The sequence below is a fragment of the Triticum aestivum genome, chromosome 3A, assembly GCF_018294505.1.
Source record: "Triticum aestivum cultivar Chinese Spring chromosome 3A, IWGSC CS RefSeq v2.1, whole genome shotgun sequence".
Taxonomy (NCBI): domain Eukaryota; kingdom Viridiplantae; phylum Streptophyta; class Magnoliopsida; order Poales; family Poaceae; genus Triticum; species Triticum aestivum.
In genome coordinates, this window is record NC_057800.1 from 628,475,853 (window position 1) to 628,500,808 (window position 24,956).

The window sequence follows — 24,956 nt, forward strand, 5'->3', positions numbered from 1 at the left end:
AAGCATGCAAATTGCAGAGTATAGAGGTTCTCCTCGAGGGGTCGAAACTGCACTGGTTGGGCGAGATCCCATGCTGCCCTCATTGTCTTGAAGAAACCATATTGACTGTATTTCTTTTCCGTATGGACTCGCGCTATGGACATCCATCGAGTTTCCGTCGGCGGCAGCGGATCTTCCTTCTCCACCACCACATCATCCATGTCCTCCTCTTGGAGTCCCAATTCACTCATCAGCGTCTCCAGGTCCGTCGCAGCGTTGGAGCTCGACGCCTCAGACGCCATCTTCTTTCCCTGACCCGAAAAGAGAATCGATCGGGTACTTTGTGACCTAACCCTAGCAACCCCCAACGCCAGAACCCGAGCGCCAAGACTGGGCAGCGCTCCAAAGAGCACCCCCTTGATCAGTCCGAACGCTACCGGCCGGCGAGAACGGAGGGAGGGGAGATGAACCCTACAGTGGCGATCAAATCGCCGCCGAGGGGAAGAGAAACCCTAACAGGAGGGAACGCGTGCGAGAGAAAGCAGCGCACTGTCACAATGTGTTTGTGGACCGCAGTAAAAAACTGGATATTTTTATGTCCAAAACGAAGCCCAAGTTGCTACGTTTTTTTTTCCGGCACGGTCTGCCTGGTCCCGCGAGCACGTTGCCAGCTTCCAGTCGGCCAGGAGTCCATTGACTCCCCCACGCCAGCGGAAACGGCATCTGGACGGGCTCCACCCGCCCGTCGTCGCTCCCGCACCAAACGCCAGCGAGTCCACCTCCACCTCACCCTTCTCGGCAGCGAGCCGGCAGCCTCGTAGCTGCACGTCCCTCTCCGCTCCCCCACCTCGCGCCGCGCCCATACTCCCCAAGGGCCTCGAAGCTCCCGCCTCCACGCGGCGCGGCCAATGCGAACGCGGCGTCGCGGGCGCCAGTAGCAGTAGCACAGCATCTCCCCCGGCCGGCCCGGTCAACCCCGTCCTCGCCTTCCACGAGGGGGGCATGGGGTGCAACAGCGAAACGTAGGTGGCCGGAGAGGGGACCGGGAGCGGCGACCTTCGGAGGAGGAGAGCGGGGCGGGACGGGGCGGGCGCCTCGTCGTCCTCCTCCTCCTTCGCCGAGGGGACGAGGGAGTTCGTGCTGAGCTCCATGGACGAGCGGTTCTCCGGATCGGTCGACGCCGATGGGTTCCCCTCCTCGCGCCGGGAAGGTCTGCTTCGAGATTTTGTTTTCTGTTCTATGCTCAGTGGGGCGTGTGATTTGTTAGGATTCAGCATACATCAGGGGTTTACAGTCAGAAAGTCAAACCTTGCCTTGTGTCTCCAAGTTCAGTATCACTGACAATGTAAATGTCTGGCGGATTGGGTGCTTTACGTTTTGATGAAAAAAGGGGGCTGCCTTTATGCTTTAGTCAAGGTAACCTCCAAATGTTGAAGGGCAGTTCGAGCCAAGGTGTAAACTGTAGTGTTCAGTGTAGCAGGTTGCTGCTTTCGGTTTTCCAATTTCGCTCCTACTGTAGAGAACCAGTGGACTGGCTATCATTTGTTTTTATTTTGATTTGTGCGGTTTACTAGCCATGTTCTCTATTTATAATTGGGTCTGTCTAGGACACATCTAGATGTGACACCTGATGTCCACTATGTTTGTGGTCTATTTCTTTTATCCCAGCTTTTTTTTTGTTCCTTGTTGCTGCCTTATTTGTTGGAGCTTAGATGTGGCATCCTTAGAAAACATCTGGATGTGAATTAGACAAGCTGTTTATAATTGGGTGTGTCTAGGGCACATCTAGATGTGCTCTAGTTATTGCACATCTAAGTGAGTGAATCAAGTATAGAGAGGAAAAAAAATTAAAAAATATCCACACGAATCTCAACGTAAGATCAATGACATAGGACTTAGATGTGCAATACTTATGGCACATCTAGATGTGCTTTAGCAAAACTGTTTATAATTAGTATGTGCATCAATCTATTGCACTTTCAGTTCCCCTTAAGGAACAACGACGTTTTCAATGGAACTGTGCGGAACACCATGTAGAAATCATCTGTCTCAGACTCTCAATATTAAAAAAGGGCAGCCCCAGTGCATGTAGCTCCTGCTTGCGCAGGGTCTGGGGAAGGGTCCGACCACTTTGGGTCTATTGTACGCAGCCTTTCCCTACATTAGTGTTGAGAGTCTCAATATTAGTGTTGCAAAATTTAGTTCCCAATTGTATCAGGTAGTCCGACTGATGACGCCACTTTGCACTCTATTCAGAATTAAGTCATTTTCTCTTGTTAAACAATATCTGGAAAATCGCCTAATAGAACAACAGAAATGTCAACGTGCATAGTAGAATTGGCTTATTCTGTACATGTGTATTTTTAGCTCTGAAACATCATTGTTCACAGCTGTTCTGGTTTTCTACAGGATTCGGTCATAGTAAATCCACAACTGCAACTTCTAGTCGTTTTAGAGGGCAAGATCACGATTTTGTAAGGTCATACTCTGATAGGTTGCTTAAGTGTGACCTCACGTTGGATATGCTATCAGAAAATGAGAAGGTAAGCCTGCTAGCACTTACTTTGATTGATACCTTTGCACATTTAGTATAACATGTGTCATTTTTCCTCAAAAACTGTTAACACACTGTGAAATTGTTAGTCAGTCTGTATTTATACCAGTGATGTAGTAGTTTTGTTGACCTTCTAATATTAAGAGTTGGTGCTAGTGCATACTAGTCTCCTCCAGTGGAGCAATATATAGCCGCAGTTATGACTCTGTCTGCTTGGTTATGCTGGTCCCGAAAATAGATTGATGTTTGGTCTGCTGTTTACCACAATCTTGGCGGACTAGAGCTTGGTTTTAGTTGAGAAGAATTTGTGAACATCCAGTTTCGTCATACTACTTGTTATAACTATTCTTTGTTGTTTGGTATTTCAGATGAAGATAATTGAGAAATTGGTAAAGATCCAGAAAGATGGTACACTGGAGGTAGATGTGACCCGTAGTGCCCTTGTCGCATCAGAGCTCTCAGAGATTGATGCTTTTGGTTCTGTGCCACGTGACGTTGAAGAAGTTAAATCTGGATTTAGCAAGTCTGTCCCGAAGTTGAAGATTGCTATACTTGTCGTTGGAACACGAGGGGATGTTCAGCCGTTTATAGCATTAGCTAAAAGACTTCAGGCAAGTGAACCTGCAACTGCCCATTAGATATCCCAAATAACAAACGGGCATTCTTGAAAAAATATATGATATTTCTGTACTTTATTGGTATGCACTCAAATAAATAGGAGTTAACTTCACATAATTTCTCTGGAATTTCTGGATGATGGGATTGTTACTGCCTGTCCCACGGTTGACATTATCAGCGAGCTGATGCCTGTTTCGCTATTCTTTGAAATCACAACTATGTTGATTGTTTACTTATCTGCAGCACTACCCAAAATTTGATATATCCAACATTTGAGTAGCACTAGTTTTACATGCATAAGGTGGCTTCGTCATCGACCGTTAATTAAAGGAAGAATAACTCAGCAAGTGTCTACCTTGGAGGTGCTTCCGTGCTTGAACCCCCTCGAACTTTTCACAGAAAAGAAAGACATCTGCATTGCTGTTTAAGTTTACAAGTAATCATGATGTCCTACAGCATCTTCGGTCTTCGCAAAGACGAAAAAATATATCTTACAATGTTGTTCAAGTTTCACGTGTAACTGTCAGAAACTAACACACTGATTTTAGCCTACCTTATATGTACATATATATGTTCTTCCTCTTAACAGAAATAATGGTATTTTCTGCAGGAATTTGGTCACCATGTTAGATTGGCATCTCATGTCAACTTCCGTACTTTTGTGAAGTCAGCTGGTGTTGACTTCTACCCATTGGGTGGTGATCCACGAATTATGGCCCAGTGTATGTTTTGCCGTCTATTGCCCTTATATATGCATTTGGCTATCTTTTGTTGACTAGATTGTTCTACTTTTGAGAATGTTTTGCATGTGATAGTCAACTTTTTTTTTTTTATAATTATAAGACATCACAACTTTTACATTGTTCTCTAAGAAACAGATGACTTCTACTCCCTCCGTCCCAGAATGTAAGACGTTTAACGTCTTACATGTTGGCACGGAGGGAGTAATTCTTAAGCAAATTAAATGTGTAAATGTGCACAGTCACACTCGATTAGTAAGGTATGCACTTTCAACTGCAGACATGACAAAAAACAAAGGGTTTTTAATGGCCGCGCCCACAGAGATTTCTGTTCAAAGAAAGCAGGTGAAGGAAATCATTTTCTCTCTTCTACCTGCATGCACAGAACCTGATTTGGATACTGGAATACCTTTCAGAGCTCAGGCAATAATAGCAAATCCTCCTGCTTTAGGTTTGTCTATCAATCACTATACTTCTCCTTAGCCTCATGTTATAAGATTTTTGCAACCTTTGTTGATTTAATTAACATGTTTCTGACTTCTTGTACCAAATCACATGTATATCCTCTGTAATTGTGTGGCTAGTTGCCACAGTAAATACCTTTAACCTGAGAATGGTTTGAAAACTGCACCATACCTCAACCATACCGCACGAATAAACTTGGGAACCCAGCCTCAACTAAACCCATTTGACAATTCCGTCAGTCCAACCAAAACCAAACCAATTCGATATTTCCACCCAAACTGAAGTGAACCGAGGGCCAATCTGGATTGAAACCGTTTGCTGACATTGGTTGAGAACCATTCGCTCAAATGGGTTGAAGCCTATACATTGCTGGGCTGTGCTCTGTCAGCTGCACTAGCTCTCACGGGTTTCGAACTGAGGATAGACACAGAAATTCAGAGAACAAGAAGTTAGTTAAATACATATATTGACTAGAAGCTACAGCTAAGCTAGTGCACTGCTGAAATGCGTGTAGGACTAGGTACTTGCTAAGCACAATATTATCTTGCGTGTAGGATTAGGTACATGCTATCTCAAAGTTGTTGCTGTTCTACTACATCTTCATGGCAGCACGAGCACTGACCGCCGCGGCCTCTATCGCCAGTTGCCTGGTGGCAAGCCAGACCAGGTTGCCAGAGTGCGCCAGCCACGGCGGCGGATGACCGCTATGGGTAGCCGTGGGGCCTCAGCTTGCCGCTATCGGTGCTGTCGCGGAGGTGGGGCCAGCGAGCCATGAGCAGCTGCGGCCGAGCGGGAAGAAGAGGCCAGCAGTCAACCAATCTCACCCACCGGGTGTGACCTATGGGTCTAAACTGTTTGGAACTGGAACAGTTAAAACCCATACCTAACCACACCCAGTTATTTTCTACACAAAACCAAACTAAATCAACCTGTAGTCAGACTCAACCTGTCAATAACCAAACTATACAAGCACAACAGGGGAAGCTGACCCAAAACACCCGGTTAAAGAAAAACCGTTCTCAGGTTTACCTTTATATATGTGGCCTAAGCCTCATATCGGATCTTAATCTCTACTTTATCTTTTCCATTTCACTGAAGACTGAACTAATTTTAGCTTCAAAGTTCTACCAACCTGAAGAGTAACTCAAACTTTGAAGATATAAGTGGTTCATTGACCCAATATCATAGTGTAACCGATTACCTTTCTCCCATGTGTTGTCTTGTGCATTCATACAACATTTCCATAGTGTGTCTCTTAATAGTATTATAGTGTTGTGTCCTCCTAACAAAAAATCGTATAATTCCAGGACATCTTCATATTGCCGAGGCACTTGGGGTACCTCTGCACATCTTCTTTACTTTTCCATGGACGTAAGTCTGTACTGTTCACTGCCAGCTTGAAAACATTTCACAATTTTAAATATGTCGTCATGTTTATCCTGTGAAGACAACAGATCACTTTTTTTTTCTGTGTCTCTTAGTTACTGTTGATTGCATTAGAATATTATGTCTTGTATAGAATCCCTCTGGAACTGCTCACTATAATACTGCACAAAGAACAACGGAACTTATACTCTTCATACTGTTTACTCACCTAATAGAGAATATTTTGCCCATTCCTTAAGAGTACTTCCAACAGCTATCAGCCTATGACAGATTCACAGTTGACTCCCAGGGAAGGTCCAGTGAGTAGTGAGGACTATCCTTTGTAAAGTATAACGCTAGTCAAGAACCTGAATGAGTTGTTATACCTTAAATTTGCACCTTTTAATCTAAATATCTTAACTTGTAGTGAAAAGCCCCAAATGTGCTAACCTTTAGCTTTGTATAGGATGTTAGGCATTTCTCATGCATGCTAGCTATCCTTTGTAAAGTATAACGCTAGTCAAGAACCTGAATGAGTTGTTATACCTTAAATTTGCACCTTTTAATCTAAATATCTTAACTTGTAGTGAAAAGCCCCAAATGTGCTAACCTTTAGCTTTGTATAGGATGTTAGGCATTTCTCATGCATGCTAGCTTATCTCTTTTGGCTACAGTGCTAACAGGGTCATGAAACATGTAATCTTTTGAAATTGTAGCGACTCAATGATACTGTAAAAAATAGAACAACACTCTGCTTACTAATAAATATTTGTGATGTACTACTATTTAAGTGAGGTTGCTATATATATTTCCTAATTGTTAATGTTTGTAGGCAGGCCAACTAATGAGTTCCCTCATCCATTGGCTCGAACGCCTCAGAGTGCAACCTACAGGGTACATCCTTAACATTTTCACTATTGTGCACATGCCTTTTAAACATGTGAATTAGTCCATTTCTGTATATATTTGCGAAATTGTTCTGTCTCAGTTTTCCTCCAAAATGTGGACATTCCGATTCTGACATCTTTACCCCTTGGCTTCAGCTATCCTATCTTATTGTGGATTTAATAATTTGGTGGGGCACAAGAGGATTCATAAATGATTTCAGAAAGAAGTTAAACTTGCCCCCTATTGCTTACTTCAGCACGTACCATGGATCCATATCACACTTACCTACAGGATACATGTGGAGTCCTCACCTTATGCCAAAGCCAAAGGGTATCCTGATATTACTTCAGTTAATTTTGCGATCTTCAGTATTTATCAGTTAATAAATTTGAAATTGTTTATCACATCTGTATCCATTATGAAACAAGCTTCCACATGCATACGGCATAATATCTATTCTTTCCTATGGATCCTCACTTTTTTTGGGTTTATGTTGAGTGTAAGCACATGCCTATACTATCTTTATTCCGATAGATTCCTTTCTGGTTTATAAACTTTGGTTAGCTGTATCTTATCAATGAACTTTTCGAGGAGACACAAGTTGAAACTTTATGTTGGGTCTAGGAAAGGTTAATTATCCAAGGTTTCACTGAATAAGCATCATTTGGAAGATTATTACGAACTGAACTGCAATGGCTCAACGCTAGAATGCCCAGGCAGATGACTGAACTCCGTCTAATTGGATAGATTAATTGCATCAAATGAAGGTTTATTTTGTATGCACTTTGTGTAGGAAGAGGAGGATTAGTTGGTTGTGTTTTAAGAACAAACTTCATACAAAGTTTATCCTGTTTCTTAGCCAGGCCAGATTGACTTGCCATGTGTTTGTAGCTTTTTCTTTGGATCCTTGGCTCTTACTGTCGTACATTGTTAGTAATATATTTCTGTAGGGCCCTACCCTTCCATTTACATGAAAATAAAAGTTCTTTTAGATTAGTCATTTGTTAAGTTTTAGCTGACAGAAACCTCATGTTGTTGCAAAGTTTATGCTTTAATAATTGGATTTATGTTGGCCGCACTAACTATATTCTTGTCTGCAGATTGGGGTTCTCTTGTGGATGTCGTGGGTTATTGCTTCTTAAATCTTGGCACAAAGTATCAACCGCCGCTAGAGTTCTCACAGTGGCTTCAAGAAGGTTCCAAACCGATATACATCGGTTTTGGTAGCATGGTATGAACTTTATGTGAAAAGGTCTTATGATGATTATAAAGGACTTCCTTTGCTTTATCTGTACATATAATTTATGAGAAAATTTATAAAAATGCACTGTAGAAACAGGGTAAAAAAAAGTAATTCTGACTGTAATGCATCTCTTTTTTGCTACATGTAGTTACACCTCTGTTTCTTTGGTTCCTTGAACTGTAATTATCTTTCATGAGCATGATTTCACCATTCTTGATCACAATCCATATATATTTTATCTTTTCCCCCATGATGAATGTACTAGCTATGAAATTTTTTTCTAATGTTTTACTTAGATTCTTTTATCTTGGAAGTAAGACCTGGGAATCATTGCCAACGGTGGTCATTACTTGATATACTAATCATGTCATGAACTTATTATGATGTTAATGTCTCTGTTGCTACTTAATAATGTATAACCTACATAGATTGTAAGATCACATGTCTTCAGATTTAATACGGAAGTAGTGGAATTGTTGATTCATCCCGTCATGCGCAATTCGATCTGTATCTTTTAGTTCCATATATTATTAGGATTCTCTTTACTTTGCAAGTTAGCCAAGATTATCTGATAAATATAGGGAGATAGATTGCACGAGGAAATCATAAGTCATAGACCATAAAAGTTGCCAACTCAGAGTCCCACTCAGGGTCTTACGCACCATACTGGGTAGGAAGTCCACCGTGCGCACTTGGTCGAGCCATGCCTCCATCTTCATCTCCCCCTTCAGTGGAGGAGCCAGGATCCGAGGAAAGGTATCAGAAGTCGAAACCAGTTACAACTAAAAAATGTGTCTAAGCACCCCAGTGCTGGATTTTTTCTCAAGAGTTGGAACATCTGGCTACCTTTTTTTATCTACTTTCAATCTAAATTTGTTTTCATCTAAAAACCTGCTATAATAACTAGAATGTACCAAAAACTGAGCTATCAATGTTTTGTTTGGAGTCAAACGAGATGAGTTCACCAAAAGTTTCTGCAAGGCATAAAAAGAAGAAGCAACAACACTATGCAGTAGAATTTACCTAAAACTAAAATGGGTTAGAATATTAGCATATAATTTTCCTCTGCTTTTGTTTTGTTGATACAAGAGTAACTATCTAATTCTTATCATGTGCTGTATTTTATGTTTGAAGCCTCTTGATGATGAAAAAAAGGTCACTGCTATCATTTTGGATGCACTAAGAGAAACGGGACAGAGAGGAATCATTAGCCGTGGTTGGGGAGATCTTGGAAGCTGTAAGTTACCTATTCATCATTTTTAAATTATGGGGCCAACCAGCGGAGAGGGGAAACCCTCTTAGATAGGGCGATAGCCCGGTTGTCGGGGGACTAATCCACGAACACCTATGGGATCGGCGGACCGAGTCCCTTTCGGTTCGGCGGGGGCGGAGGTCGCACGAAGAGCAGATCGAGGCGAATCACACGAGCAGTTTACCCAGGTTCGGGCCGCACAGATGCGTAAAACCCTACTCCTGCTTTGTGGTTTGTATTGAGTTCTTGCTCGGGAGCGCAGAGTGCTACAGTACACACCAGCGGCTAACGAGACCGAGCCTGAGTGTTCTCTGAATTAGCTAACCCCCTCTACGTTGCGTACGGACCTCCTTTTATATGCTCAAGGGGTCACCGACAGGTGGCAACGGAGACGAAGGGTAAAAATGGAAAGGTGCTGCGGTAGGTACAGCTACCCGCTACAGTGTATCATACCTAACCCTGACGGCAGGGGACAAGGGCATTAAATGCCCGTCTGCGTCGCCTAAACAGTGCAAAAGGGACCGTCAGGGACGCCACCGCTTGCCACGATGGCAATCTTGTCAGCGCCGCTTGCCACCGCGCACCGCTGGCTGCACAGCCTCCCGCCACGCACGCCTGGAAGGGTCCCAGAGCGACACGTTGGTGGATGTGCTAGAGCGTGGGCACAGAGTGGTGGCTTGCCGCGGCAAGTGCCTTGCCGCGGTCGTTGTCTTGTCGCGTCCGGGAGCTTGTCGCTCACCGGGCCTTGCCGGGACGCGAGGCGCGCCGCGGCAAGTTCCTTGAGATGCCTTGGGTGGCCTTCCCGGCAAGCTCCTCTTGCCGGGGTCTTGTTTCCTTAAGCGCCTTGTCTTGGTTGGCCTTCCCGGCAAGCTCCTCTTGCCGGGGTCTTGTGGTGTCTTGGTTTGGATACTTTGTTCTTGAATGGCTCTGAAGGAACCACGGAGGTCCTTGGCGGTCACCCGGCAAGCCTTGCCGCGGGATGCTGCGACTGCCCGTGCACAAGTTTGGGATACTAGGGTACCCCTACTCTAGTACACCGACAGGAGCCCCCGGGCCTGGGCCATATACGGTGCCGAGCGCTGTTGGGCCAGGCCCAAAACAGGGCACGGGCACGCGCGGGCTAGGTTACGCCGTATCTCTCTCCGTATCCACCGCGCCCTCCCCGAACGGCACGCGTTGAATGCGGCGTCGTGGGAGAGATCGTGGGTGGTTTCTTTATTCGGAAATGCGGAACGTCCGCCCCCTCCCTCTTTATAAGCAGGGGAAACAGGGGTAGTTCGCCCATTCGCTGGTTGCTGCTTCCAATCTCAGAAATCTCCGCCGCTCCCTCGCCTTCCCAAAGCTGAGAGAGAGAGAGCAGCGCTCCGCCCCCCATCGCCACCAGCACCACCAACGCCGTCGACCTCCTCCACCACTTCCGCCATGGCTCCAAAAGCCGACAAGGGGAAGGTCGTGAAGTCGACCGAGGCGCAGCGGCTTGCGGCGCTGCGGAAGGAGCGGGCCGTCTTCCCCCCCAAGCTTGCCGCGAAGGAGCTGAGGGAGAACTACTACCTCTTCTGGTCGACGGAGACGCGCGCGCATCCGCGCACGAAGGTACTCCCCGCCGCCGCTTGGAAGAAGGCCCCAAACGGATACCCTTTCTTCGCATTGTTCTTCTACTGCGGGCTCTGCCCGCCTTTCTCTGAATTCTTCTGCGACATCATGAATACCTACGGATTCCACCTCCTTGACTTCACCCCCAATGCCGTTCTGACCATGGCAGTTTTCGCACATCTCTGCGAAAACTTTGTCGGAGTCCACCCCAGTGTAGCCCTCTTCCGCCATTTCTTCATACCCCGAGTAGAGAGAGGGGAGCCATTATCCGGCGGAATCGCCTGGATCTCGAGGGCCGGCAAGAAAGAAACCTATCTGGAAGGAGAGTTCCGCGACAAGTGGGAGGAGTGGAGAGCAGATTGGTGCTGGATTGACGAGGAGAACCCGCAGCCATTCACCACCCGGCGCCAAACCCCAGTAGCACGCGGCAGCGATTGGAGTGACGTGGCCCCGAAAGACGACAGGCTGAAGATTGCCGTCACCAGGATCCTACGCCTCAGGCTTGCCGGGCTTACTGTAGGCGCTGTTGGCGCAGACTTTCTTCGCCGCCGCATCGCCCCCCTACAGGAACGAGGGAGACCTGCCTGGGAGTTCAAGAATGCGGCAGATATCATGAGGTTGCGGCCGGGCCTCAATTTCAACTTCACTGTCCTGGAGCTCAACGCGATGCTGCAGGAGCTGTTCAAGTATGACCCCCAACATCCCGAGGTGTTCAGGTTGCCGGGGGGTGTCGTTCCGCTGTGCAACAACTCCTCGCTCGACCGCATCCGTGCAATGATGCCGCTGTGCGACTCGCATGGAATTGTGCCAACTTGGCAGGAGCCTGCGGACGACATCGTGCAGCAGTTCTTCGATGACTTGGTGGAAGTGCCGATCCGCTCCGACGAGAAGGACAGCCTCACCCGCGACACCACCGATGCAGAGATGGCGCTCATTGCCACTAGGCTGGAAGAGGCAGCGGCAGCCGCAGCCGCGGGCGAATTTGGATTCACCGTGGAGGAGGCAGATGCAGCAGAAGCGGCAAGCCGTGCCGAGCGAGGGGAGCCCGCCGGCAAGAAGGAGCTTGCCGGGCGTGACGCCGAGCCGAGCGAGCCCGCCAAGGACACGAGCGGCTCGCTGGAAATCAACTCCTCTTCCTCCTCATCTTCGGGCAGCTCGCCGCAAGCAGAACCTTCATCCCCACCAAGAAGGCGTCTCCGCAAGGCCGGTGATGTAGCGGAGCGGCAAGCGGGTCAACAGTCGCCGCGCCGCGTGACACGCTCCACCGCGGCAAACACCGTTGCCGCGGGAGCGCCTCATGCTGCGACGGCAACTGGAGCGGGATCTAGCCGGACCACCGCTTCAGTTCCTGCCGCTGCTCACGCCGCGCCAGCAGCTGGAGCGGGGCCGTCTCAGACCACCGCCACTGCTCCCGCCAAGCGGCCAAGGGAAGCTTCTCCTCCGCCTCCTCGCGCCGGGCGCGCGCCGGACTTCGACTTCTCCGCGTTCAGCTCCGACGAGGAAGAAGAAGAGTAAGCTTCTCTTGCTGTACTTGTAGTTCTTCAATTCTTGCTGTTTGTCTTGTATCTCATTTGCTTTACTCTGAACTTGTTCCTCTTTAGGACTCTGGCCCAGAGAGCGGCAAAGAGAGCTAAGGTCCCGGTGATCGTCATCGAGGACGAGCCCACTGCGACAGCAGGTGGCGTGCCCGAGACAACCTTGCCGGACTCGGCGACTTTTCTCCAGAGCAGCCCCCAGCGTAAGTGTATGATTTACTTCCCGCTGCGAGGCGCGCATGGGTACTTGTCTTTGCTGATATCTGCTTGTTGATTTGCGTAGGAGCAGAGCAGCCCCACCAAGAGCCAAGGGAGAATCCTCCGACAAGGGAGAGCTCTCCGGCAAGGGAGGGCTTTCCGGTAAGGGAGAAGTCTCCGGCAAGGGACAGCACCAGCGGCCCCCCGACGGTGGAGACCACGACTGCAGAACCCGGCACAGGTAATCCTTTTGCTTCAAAACTTTCCTTGGGTTCTTCTTGGGTTTTTGCTTGATTCTTTTCCCCTTCCCGGCTGTCAGACCCATCTGCTACGGAGCCGATGGAGACCGAGGTTGCCGCCGAAGAAGCAGCCGGTGCTGGCGATCCCGCCGGCGCAGAGGCCGCCAAGGCTGCCGCCGCAGCAACTGGCGAGGGGTTTGGCGATCGCACTGACGGCCCAGAGGCCGCAGGAGCGCCAGGCGCTACGCCGACCGCCGACCCGTCCGCCGAAGCCGCAGCGCCAAGCTCCGAGGAGCCCCAGCCGGGCGTCTACTTGAAGGCCGGCGATGACGTCTTCATCAACCTCCCCTGGGCGTCAAGCTCCAGGGCGCCGGTCGAGGGGGAGATCTTCGACGGGGAGGTGCTCGCCTCTGCTGGGTTGACGGTGGTTGACGCGCCAAGCAGCGGCAACGAGCCTGAGGAGGAGCGGCTGCTGCGGAAGCTGGTGTCGCTCTACCGCGCGCGGCAAGCCAAGCTGGAGTCCCGTGAGGCGCTTGTCGCGAAGGCGGGAGCAGACATCGAGAAGCGCGCGGAGGAGCTCTGGGGCTTCCACCAGGAAGCTCGTCGGTCCTTGGCAGAGGAGCGGGAGCAACTCGACGAAGCGCAGAAGGCCTTCCTCCTTGAAAAAGCTGAAATCGAAAAGCAACAGCGGCTTGCCGCTGTGAAGCTATCCGCGGAGGAGGGCGAGCTGGCGCAGCGGAAGGTTAATCTTGACGCCCACGAGGAGGAGCTTGCCGCGCGCGAGCAACAACTCGGCGGAGCCCTTAAACAGGCGGAGGACGCTGCCTCAGCCGCCGAGGCCGCCAGGAAGGAGCTGGAGATGAAGGTGGCGCGGCTGGAGGCTGATCTCGCCGAGAAGGGCAAAGAGCTCAGCGCCGCCAAGGACTCCAACGCGGATCTTGAGTCAAAGATGACCACTTTGACCAAGACGCTGGACGGCGCCAAGAAGCAGGAGGCGGCCTTGAAGGAGGAGATCAAGGCCGACAAGGCGCTGCTAGAGAGTGTTGCCGCCACCCAAAACGCCTTCAGGGAGACTGTGGAGCACTGGACGGAGAGTCTTGTGAATGCTGCCACAGACATTGACAGGGAGTTGGCGCAGCTGGGGATGGAGGATCTCGGGTATCCCTCCGACAAGAACCTCCAGCCCAGCGCCAAACTCATCTTGTTCTTCAAGGGCGTGGCAACGGCCCTCCAGCGACTCCGGGAGAGGATCCCAAAGCAGCTGGCCGACGAGTCGCGCAAGATCTGCGCGGGAGCTCTTCAGAAAGTGTTGGTGAAGGTGGCCTTCCGCAATCCGGGCCTCAACCTCACCAACGTCCTCAAGACCCTGCCGCCGGATGCTGATCTGGAGGCGCTCAAGGCCCTTGTCGCACCCATTATGGACAAGGTGAGCGGGATCAAGAGGATCGAAGGCGACCGCGTAGATTAGGCCGCCCATTTCTTCTTTTCTTGTCGCTGTTTGTCATGTTATGAAAACAATCTGTTAGAGCCGCGACAAGCTATCTTTGTAATATAACTCTATTCTGGGTAATGATTGCAATGTTATTCCCTTTACTTGATTCCTCCCTTTGTATGTTTTTGCCCTACGCTTTTAGGGAACTTGCCGGTGCAGGCACCTGAGCCGCGAGCGCTGAGTGCGGGACGTCAGCAGCCTGCTGGCGGTGCCGCTACCGACAAGAAACCTTGTCGCAACTAGTTGCAGCTCACTTAAGTTGTTGAGCGGACTCGAAACAAAGTAAGGGCGCAACTAGCTACGAGTTGGTTCCTCCGCGCACAGGTTTTCCATACAAAGTGCGGTCGTTCAAGGGAGATAACTTAAAATTTAAAAAATCTGATTGCTCAAACTTTGGCAACTTAGCTTTTCTGTTGTTTGCTTCCCGGTAAGGCGAAACTTTCTTGAACGACGCCTGGTCCATACCATTATCTTCTCCTTTCCTCCCCGGCAAACTTGTGGGCGAGGGAACCTTCCTTTCCTTGAGAAAAAGAAAGAAGAGAAAATAAAGATACGGAGCCTTACGGCTCGTTATTGCTTACCGTGGAGTAGGTGCTGCACAAAGTGTCAGATCATATATGCCAAAAAATAGAGAGCATGAAATTGACAAAATGTGCGGAGCACATGAGCTTTACTTATGCACGGGGTCTGCGCCCGGCTTTGTACAAAGGATTACATGCAACAGCGGCAAGACTTGTACAAAAGGTGGTTGCCGGAACAGGTTCCGGCAACCGCGCCTTACGGGTAAAACTTACGAAGATGCTCAATGTTCCAGGAGTTGCTCACCGGAATGCCATCTTCGGTCTCAAGGCGGACAGCGCCAGGCCTAGTGACTCGTTTCACCCGGTAAGGGCCTTCCCACTTCGGCGTCAACTTGTTGGAATTCTTGGCGGACTGAACACGCCGAAGAACAAGGTCGCCTTCCTCGAGACTTCTGGCGTTAACTTTGCGGCTATGGTAGCGGCGCAAAGCTTGCTGGTAGCGAGCAGCTCGCACAGCAGCCTGAAGACGGTCTTCCTCAAGGAGCAGCGCGTCATCTTGTCGCAGCTGCTCTTGCTCGAGCTCATCATAAGCGAGCACTCGAGGTGACCCGTATACGAGTTCCGTGGGGATAACTGCCTCTGCTCCATAGACTAGAGCGAAAGGTGTCTGGCCAGTGGCTCGATTTGGCGTCGTCCTGATCGACCAAAGAACCACCGGCAGCTCCTCGATCCAGTTTCTTCCGCACTTGTGCAGCCTGTCGAAAGTCCTGGTCTTGAGCCCGCGCAGCACTTCAGCATTTGCCCTCTCCGCTTGACCGTTGCTTCTCGGGTGAGCAACAGAAGCGAAGCAGACCTTGGCGCCAAGATCTTGGACGTACTGCATGAAGGTGCGGCTCGTGAATTGCGTACCGTTGTCGGTGATTATCCTGTTAGGGATCCCGAAGCGGCAAACAATCGACCTGAAGAACTTGACTGCTGACTGTGCTGTCACCTTCCTCACTGGTTCCACTTCCGGCCACTTTGTGAACTTGTCGATTGCGACGTACAAGTACTCAAAGCCCCCGACTGCTCGGGGAAAGGGGCCGAGGATGTCGAGCCCCCAGACCGAAAATGGCCAGGATAAAGGGATCGTCTGGAGAGCTTGAGCTGGTTGGTGTATCTGCTTGGAATGGAACTGGCACGCTTCACACTTGGTTACTTGTGCAGTTGCATCCTGGAGGGCTGTCGGCCAAAAGAAACCTTGCCGGAATGCTTTGCCGACAAGTGCTCTTGCGCCAATGTGGTGACCACATATGCCTCTATGTATCTCTGCCAACAGCTTTTGTCCGTCTTCCCGGTGAATACACTTCAATTTCACACCGTTGAGTCTTCTTCTGTACAGTGTCTTGTCGACAAACTGGTACATACTTGACTGCCGGGCTACTCTTTCCGCTTCTTCTTGCTCTTCGGGAAGTTCTCCTGTCTGAAGGAAACGGACAATCTGCTGTGCCCATGCTGGAGCTTGTGGCTCGACAACAAGGACTAAAGGCAAATTTGCTGCTGCGGGAACATCCGCTTCCACGGCGAGAACCTGCGGCTCCGCCGGAGCTTGACGTTCCCCGGCAAGCTTGCCGGAGCAAAACTTGTCGGGAGCTTCTGCTTCAACGGAACAAACCCTAGGGCTTGCCGGAGCAGATTGCTCCTCAGCGCAAGGCAAATCTGTTGCTGCGGGAACGTCCGCTTCTACGGCGAGAACCTGCGGCTCTGCCGGAGCTTGACGTTCCCCGGCAAGCTTGCCGGAGCAAAACTTGCCGGGAGCTTCTGCTTCAACGGAACAAACCCTAGGGCTTGCCGGAGCAGACTGCTCCTCAGCGCTCTTGGCGTTGATCTTGGGGACCTTCTTGGCGGCGGCTTCGGGAAGCTCTGCCGGAAAATAGTCACCAGAAATCAACTTCCTCTTCTTGCTCTGTCCAGTTGATGTCGTCACGAACGGTTGAGTCAGCTTGAGCACAAAGATCCCTGGTTCCACAGGTAACTTAAGTGCAGCGCACTTTGACAGGCCATCGGCAATGGCGTTCTGAGCTCTTGGAACATGCTCCATCTGTAGGCCGTCAAAGTGCTCTTCTAGCTTTCTCACTTCGTCGACGTAAGCTTCCATCAACGGACTCTGATAACTCTTGTTCACTTGGCGGACGACAAGCTGTGAGTCACCCCGGACAATGAGCTTCTTGATCCCAAGGTCTGCCGCGATCCTGAGACCGGCAAGCAAGCCTTCATACTCTGCAGTATTGTTTGTTGCTTGCTCCTTGGGAAAGTGCATCTGGACTATGTACTTGAGGTGCTCTCCGGTGGGTGCGATAAGCAGCACGCCAGCGCCGGCGCCTTGCAGCGAAAAAGCACCATCAAAGTACATCAGCCACTCTTTGCTTGCTTCGTTGACGGGGATGCTCGTTTCTGGAATTTCTTCATCTGGTGTTGGCGTCCATTCTGCTATGAATTCTGCCAATGCTCTGCTTTGGATAGTTGAAGTACTCTCAAACTTGAGGCCAAAGCTTGACAGTTCCAGTGCCCACTCAACAATCCTGCCTGTCGCTTCTGGATTCTGTAGTATCCTCTTCAGCGGAAAGCGAGTGACAACTGTGATCTCATGTGCTTGGAAGTAATGGCGCAGCTTTCTCGAGGCCATGAGAAGGCCGAAAAGCAATTTCTGCACGCCAGAGTACCTTGACCTAGCCCCCTGCAGAAGGGAACTGACAAAGTAAACTGGGCGCTGCACCATTTTCTTTTGTATCTCCTCGCGCATCTGCGCAGATCCATCTTTGTCGGGACCAGAGCTTGCCGGGGAAGCCCCTGCTTGTCGCTGGATGCGCCTGCCGTGGTTGCTGGCTCGTCATCTGCCTCCCTCTCTGCTACTAACGCAGCACTAACCACTTGATTGGTTGCCGCTATATACAGCAGCAACTTCTCTTGTGGCTTAGGTGCGACAAGTATTGGAGGGGAGGACAGGTATCTCTTCAAGTCTTGCAGCGCAGCCTCCGCTTCCGGAGTCCATTTCATTGGACCTGCCTTTTTCAATAATTTGAAAAATGGCAGGGCGCGCTCAGCAGACCTAGAGATAAACCTGCTGAGAGCAGCCACGCAACCGGCAAGTCTTTGTACATCCTTGACGCGCTTTGGTGCTTCAATCTGCTCAATGGCCTTGATCTTGTCGGGATTGGCTTCGATTCCCCGCTGAGACACGAAGAACCCGAGAAGCTTGCCGGAGGGGACTCCAAACACACACTTCTCTGGGTTGAGCTTGAGGCTGATCTTGCGCAGATTTGCAAAGGTCTCGTCTAAATCTTGGATCAGAGTTGCCTTGTCCTTGCTCTTGACCACTATGTCATCCATATAGGCTTCCACATTTCTGTGTATTTGTGGCTCAAGAGCGACATGGACTACTCTTGCAAATGTTGAACCAGCATTTTTTAATCCGAAAGGCATCCGTATGAAACAGTACGTGCCACATGGAGTAATAAATGCGGTCTTCTCCTCATCCTCTTCTGCCATGAAGATCTGATGGTATCCTGAATATGCGTCAAGAAATGAAAGCAAATCACATCCGGCTGTGGAGTCAACAATCTGGTCAATGCGCGGCAAAGGAAATGGGTCTTTGGGACAAGCTTTGTTAACATCGGTAAAATCGATACAAAGTCTCCATTTCCCATTCGCCTTGCGCACGACTACAGGATTGGCCAACCACGTAGGATGGAGCACTCCTCTGACAAGGCCTGCTGCTTCCAACTTCTTGATCTCTTCTGCAATGAATTCTTGGCGCTCCACTGCTTGCTTCCTGATCTTCTGCTTGACGGGCCGCGCATGAGGACAAACGGCAAGGTGGTGCTCAATTACTTTCCTGGGAACACCGGGGATGTCAGACGGTTGCCACGCAAACACGTCGACATTCGCCCGCAGGAAAGCAATGAGCGCGCTTTCCTATTTAGGGTCGAGAGTGGCACTGATGGTGAAGGTACCACCAGTGCCGTCCTCCTTGGCGGACACCTTCTTCGTCTCTGGCGGAGCTGCCATTGTCTTCTTACACTTGCCGGTGGAGCTCGATGGTGCGTCCTCGACGGCAGCGCAGCACTCCGAAGAGGTGCGCTTGCCGGAGTGGGCATCAGAACTCTTGCCGGACTTGGTCTTCTTCTTCCCCCCGGGAGCTTCAACGGCAAGTGACTTGCGATCTGTTGCGGCTGCCGCTTCCCGGTAGATCTTGTCGGCGCAGATAAGAGCATCCTTCTTGTCGCCGGGGACAGAGATGACGCTTATCGGGCCTGGCATCTTCAGCATGTTGTATGCGTAGTGAGAGGCTGCCATGAACTTGGCGAGTGCTGGACGGCCAAGTATCCCATTGTAAGGCAATGGAATATCGGCAACGTCAAAAGTGACCCTCTCAGTCCTGAAGTTCAGCTCGCTGCCAAATGTTACTGGCAACGTGACCTTCCCCTTCGGCTTGCTCCTTCCCGGGTTGATTCCTTGGAATGTGCCGGTCTCTTCGAGCTCGCTGTCAGGGATCTGGAGTTTCTGGAGTACAGCGGAGGAGATCAGGTTCAAGCCGGCCCCGCCGTCAACTAACATCTTAGTGACCTTGAGGTTGCGGATAGTTGGTGAAACCAACATCGGCAAGCACCCGACCGCAGTTGTGCGATCAGGGTGGTCCTCAATATCAAAGATGATAGGCGTGCTGGACCATTTCAGAAGCTTGCGTGACTCGACGGGTGGCTCCGCCGCATTGACTTCCCGCACCCACTGCTTGAGTTGGCGGTGTGAAGTATGCAGAGAAGCACCGCCATCAACGCACAAGACCTCTGTGGCTTTCTGGAACTCCTGCTCACTGGTCTCGACATCCTCCATGTCTTCGTCGTCGTCGTCATCTTCATCCTTGTCGCGGCCGCGGGGTGGTCTGTCTCCTTGCCGCTGCTTGGCCTTGCCGCGGTGTCCTCCCCGGCCGGCGCGCTTCTTGCCGGATTCTCCATCGCCACCTTGGGCCCTCTCCTTGTCGCGTCGCTCGTATTCGGCCTTTTGCTGCTGGATAAGCTGTTCGACCTTCTTGCAGCTCTGGAGGTCATGGCCCTTGGTGCGGTGGATCTTGCAATACTGCTTGTCGGTGCCGTCCTGCTTGTCGGCGACTGCCACAGCCTGGCAGTTGGTGCATGCGGCAATCTCCTTGCCGGAGCTACCAACTTTGGCTTTCTTGGCGCCACCTTCGTTGCCGGACTGCTCAACGACTAGCACATCTTTGCCTTTCTTCTTCCTGTTCTGCCGCCGGTTTTTCTTTGCCGGGGCAGCATCCTCGCTGTCAGATTCTCCTGCTCCTGTATTCTCTCCGAGGAGTTTCCTCCCTTCCTCAGCACGTGCACACTTGTCGGCCAGGGCATACAGCTCACTGACGTCTCTGATCTTGCACATCGCCATCTCCTCCCGCATCCTGCGGTTACGCACGTTCTGATGGAACGCGCTGATGACCGCGGCAGGGTGGACATCTGGGATGTTGTGCTGTACACGGCTGAACCTCTGAATGTACTTGCGCAGGGGCTCTCCTTTCTCCTGTATTCTCTCTTGGCCATGAGGTTTGTGGCCGCCTGTAAAGGCGCCGACAAACTGATGGCAAAGGTCTGCCCAGGAGGATATGGAGTTGTCCGGCAAGTGCATGAGCCAGGACCTGACGTTGGGCTTGAGCACCAGCGGGAAGTAGTTGGCAAGGATCTTGTCGTCCCGTCCCCCGGCAGCATGCACCGCGATGGTGTAGATGCTGAGGAACTCCGACGGATGCGACTTGCCGTCGTACTTCTCTGGTACATCTGGCTTGAAATTCTTCATGCTGGGCCACTGGACTTGCCGCAGCTCACGAGTAAACGCAGGGCAACCTACCGCGTACGGCAAGTCGCCTGGTTCCCCTGGCGCATGCATGTCAACAGAGGGCCCAGCGCGCTGGTCCGATTGACGTCGCGCTTCTCTTCGGCGCTCGATGCGGTACGAGCGTCTTCTTGCTGTCGTTCATGAAGAACTTGGCGCTGATCGCGACGAGCTCGTGGATCTGATGACGCGGTGGAGTCGCTGTCGAGGTGGATCCGGCGAGTCGGCGATCTTGGCCTTCGGGGCGGAGAGTGCACAGTGGTTGCACCCCCACCGGTCTTGTCGCCACCGGCTCGTGCCTGGCTGGCTTGCCGCGGCTGCGACGTGCTCGGCTGCTGTTGAGTGTCGCCGTTGGCGAAGCCGATGAGACTCTGAATGGTGGCCCTCCAGTCGTCGATCTTGTCTGCCGTTGGAGGGTAGTCCAGGAGCAGTTGAGCTCGCGCTAAAGCTTCTGCTGCAGTGGCGGGTGGCGGTGGCGAACGGTGCGAGGAGCGGGATATGCTCGGACTTCTAACTATGTTAGAAGGAGCAGTATCCCGTCCAGGCGACCGTGCCTCGCTCGTGCCAGCATGTTGGCGTGCATGCTGGTCTTGAGCACTCCGAGATCCACCAGCTTGATCTTGGTCCAGCAAACGCATGGTACTGTGAGTACCATAACGCTGCCGGTCCCGCGCCTCCTGAGATGGGCGCGGTGCATGTACGGACGCCGAGGTCTTGGAGTGCGCCCGGTCGTTGTGGGAGCCGGCTACGCCGCCGATGGGCAGCGCAGCCTTGTCCTTGGACCTGGCAGCACCGTGAGCTCCCTCGTCGACGCCCGTTCTTCCGCCGGCGTCTGCCCCACCAGCCGTTTGCTCCGGCGGTGGTGGGCTCGGCGCGGACGGAGCAGCTGCCTCCGAAACCTTCTTCTTCGGCGGCATGTTGATGAAGGTGACGAAGATCTAGCTCGCGTGAACGCCGGATCTGGTTCACACAACCTCGACGCCCCCTACCTGGCGCGCCAAAGATGTCGGGGGACTAATCCACGAACACCTATGGGACCGGCGGACCGAGTCCCTTTCGGTTCGGCGGGGGCGGAGGTCGTGCAAAGAGCGGATCGAGGCGAAGCACACGAGCAGTTTACCCAGGTTCGGGCCGCACGGATGCGTAAAACCCTACTCCTGCTTTGTGGTTTGTATTGAGTTCTTGCTCGGGAGCGCGGAGTGCTACAGTACACACCAGCGGCTAACGAGACCGAGCGTGAGTGTTCTCTGAATTAGCTAACCCCCCTCTACGTTGCGCACGGGCCTCCTTTTATATGCTCAAGGGGTCACCGACAGGTGGCAACGGAGACGAAGGGTAAAAATGGAAAGGTGCTGCGGTAGGTACAGCTACCCGCTACAGTGTATCATACCTAACCCTGACGGCAGGGGACAAGGGCATTAAATGCCCGTCTGTGTCGCCTAAACAGTGCAAAAGGGACCGTCAGGGACGCCACCGCTCGCCACGATGGCAATCTTGTCAGCGCCGCTTGCCACTGCGCACCGCTGGCTGCACAGCCTCCCGCCACGCACGCCTGGAAGGGTCCCAGAGCGACACGTTGGTGGATGTGTTGGAGCGTGGGCACAGAGTGGTGGCTTGCCGCGGCAAGCGCCTTGCCGCGGTCGTTGTCTTGTCGCGTCCGGGAGCTTGTCGCTCACCGGGCCTTGCCGGGACGTGAGGCGCACCGCGGCAAGTTCCTTGAGATGCTTTGGGTGGCCTTCCCGGCAAGCTCCTCTTGCCGGGGTCTTGTCTCCTTAAGCGCCTTGTCTTGGTTGGCCTTCCCGGCAAGCTCCTCTTGCCGGGGTCTTGTGGTGTCTTGGTTTGGATACTTTGTTCTTGAATGGCTCTGAAGGAACCACGGAGGTCCTTGGCGGTCACCCGGCAAGCCTTGCCGCGGGATGCTGCGACTGCCCGTTCGGGATAGTAGGGTACCCCTACTCTAGTACACCGACACCGGTTGTTCTTAAATATTCTGTCCAGTGCTTGTCCTGTATTGAGGAATCTTTATATTGTACTCGAACATGTCGGCACTCTTCTATAGCATTGTTGTCGCAGACTGATGTTTCGTTCATCTTGTAGAAACTTACACAGGTAGTTAGAAAGGATTTATCATTAGTACTCCCCCCGTTCCAAGAATTATGGAATGGAGGGAGTACATAGTTTGCCCCTCTGCCTTGTTATTTATCTATGCAACATGCATCTGCAGTTTCAGAAGTTCCAGCTGACGTCTTCATTTTGGAGGATTGTCCTCATGACTGGTTGTTTCCTCGCTGTACGGCAGTAGTGAGTTTACTATTTCAACACCACTATTTGTTGACTTCAGTAATTTTCATAAAGTGGTTCAGCATGATGATAATGAATTTTGTGCACTTTTGTAATGTCAAACAAAAATTAGAAAGTTGTGGAAGAAATTTTCTCTAACTGTCAGAGGTCATTAATATCATGTCAGCAGCTTACTCATTTAAGCATGTCAAAAATGAATTTCTTCATGGCTCTGTCTTGATTACAATAGTTTTGGGCTGCTGGGGAGTGTCTAATAGATGAAAGCATGAAGTAAAATGGGAAGTTGTCTTCTTCTCTATAACAATTACCGTTCTGCTCCCATTATGTGCTATACTTTCATGGCACCGACTTCTATAAAAAAGCGTACTAAAATTATTTAATACAAACCTCCAATTAGCAGCAATATATTAGTTGAACAGGTACTTTCAGTTAAAATCTTGCTTCGGACTGATCTTGTAACACACCCAGTAGTAATAGTGTAGTGCTTCCGTTTCTGGATACAGTTACTAATCAGGTTGTTTGCTTGTTTATAAGGTGCATCATGGTGGAGCAGGTACCACAGCTGCAGGCCTGATAGCTGGGGTAAGCTACTAGTCTGCACCACTGATAGAAACTGAAAGAGTGAAGTGCACTGTAGATTCCTGAACTGTTTTAGGGGTGTCATGTAGTCCTTGAACTGTGAAAAATTGTCATCCAAGTCCATAAAGTGCAATAAGCGTGTCATGCTAGGCAAAATATAGGTCCTGACTATTCTAGTGATGAACTAGTTTGGACCCGGATGGCACACTTATTGCACCTCGAGAACCTAGATGACGATTTTCATAGTTCGAGGGTCTACATGACGCCCCTGAAATAGTTCAGGGACCTAGTTCACTTCACCCAAACTGAATGAACATAAGATCTCTTTGGACATGATGATACCTTCAAACTTTTTTACACAAAACATGGCACTCACCAGCCACCACTGGAACAAAACCATATGAAAGGTTCAGCTGACAATATTATCTGCAATGTTTGTAAAATAAAAAAACTCATTATCTCATGCTTGTTATGCACGACATCCTCGATGTATAAGACCTCTTGTAGTTAGTCTCGAGAAACCTACATTTGTTTATCATTTACTATCACCATTCTTTTGTGAATGTACTTGACTGCTCTTTGTGCTGTTAACAGTGTCCAACCACCGTAGTGCCTTTTTTTGGCGATCAGTTCTTCTGGGGTGAGATAGTTCATGCGCGTGGTGTGGGTCCTGCACCTATCCGTGTAACAGAGCTTACTACTGAGGCACTCTCAAATGCAATCAGATTCATGCTTGATCCTGAGGTAGCACTACTTTTCTTGCTCATTTTATAATCTGTGTTTCTAGACATTTATGATGTGCTCATTGCCATCTTCACTACATAGGGAAGTATGCTGTTAATCTTATGATGGTTAAACACATTCCTTGGTAATGAGCAGATGCAATGTTGTGCTAACTGATCCTGCTACTTTGCTGAAGGTAAAATCACGATCATTGGAACTGGCAATAGCAATAGGGAACGAAGATGGCGTCGCAGCTGCTGTAGACTCGTTTCACCGACACCTGCCTGCAGAACTCCCACTTACTCCACCATCCACCCCTGTAGAAGAAGAGCGACTAGACCTGCTTCAATTGCTTTCTCGATATCTTGAGAAGTGTTGTCTCCCGTTCAATTCTTAGTTGTCCATAGCGTAGATATGGGTCCAATTTATTTATTTATTTATGTGGTTAGGAAACAGAAATGGGTGTCTTGTAAAATTTGAGGGAGTGAAACAAACTGTAGTTCATCATCCAGGCCAATCGTCCAATTTCCCTTTCCCAGTGTGAATATCGGTAATAAGGGCGTGTTGTAGCTTTGGCGAATTTTTTGGTGTATCGCAAATAAGCAGCTTTCTTGTACATGAAATTTCGGATCGCGAAGAATTGTTGTACACATTCACCTTTCCCACCTTTGTTTATCTTGGGGAGTCAAGTACATCTTTGACATTGGTACCTCCAAAAAATGCAAGTTATCTTGGGGAGTCAAGTACATCTTTGACATTGGTACCTCCAAAAAATGCAAGTCGAAGGTAAAGATCCT

At 50.3% G+C, this 24,956-nt stretch overlaps 1 protein-coding gene across 1 annotated transcript; it reads left to right on the top strand.

Annotated features, from left to right (window-relative positions):
• The first annotated feature begins 686 nt into the window (after positions 1 to 686).
• On the top strand, positions 687 to 24,868 carry LOC123062722 (sterol 3-beta-glucosyltransferase UGT80B1). The gene is made up of 14 exons (XM_044486359.1): positions 687 to 1,189; positions 2,389 to 2,522; positions 2,902 to 3,144; positions 3,762 to 3,873; positions 4,172 to 4,342; positions 5,664 to 5,727; positions 6,558 to 6,615; positions 6,765 to 6,939; positions 7,710 to 7,840; positions 8,987 to 9,089; positions 22,781 to 22,857; positions 23,392 to 23,439; positions 24,031 to 24,180; positions 24,356 to 24,868. Exons 1-14 carry the CDS (start codon positions 1,129 to 1,131, stop codon positions 24,554 to 24,556), a joined length of 1,728 nt encoding a protein of 575 aa, XP_044342294.1. The 5' UTR covers positions 687 to 1,128; the 3' UTR covers positions 24,557 to 24,868.
• Positions 24,869 to 24,956: the final 88 nt, after the last annotated feature.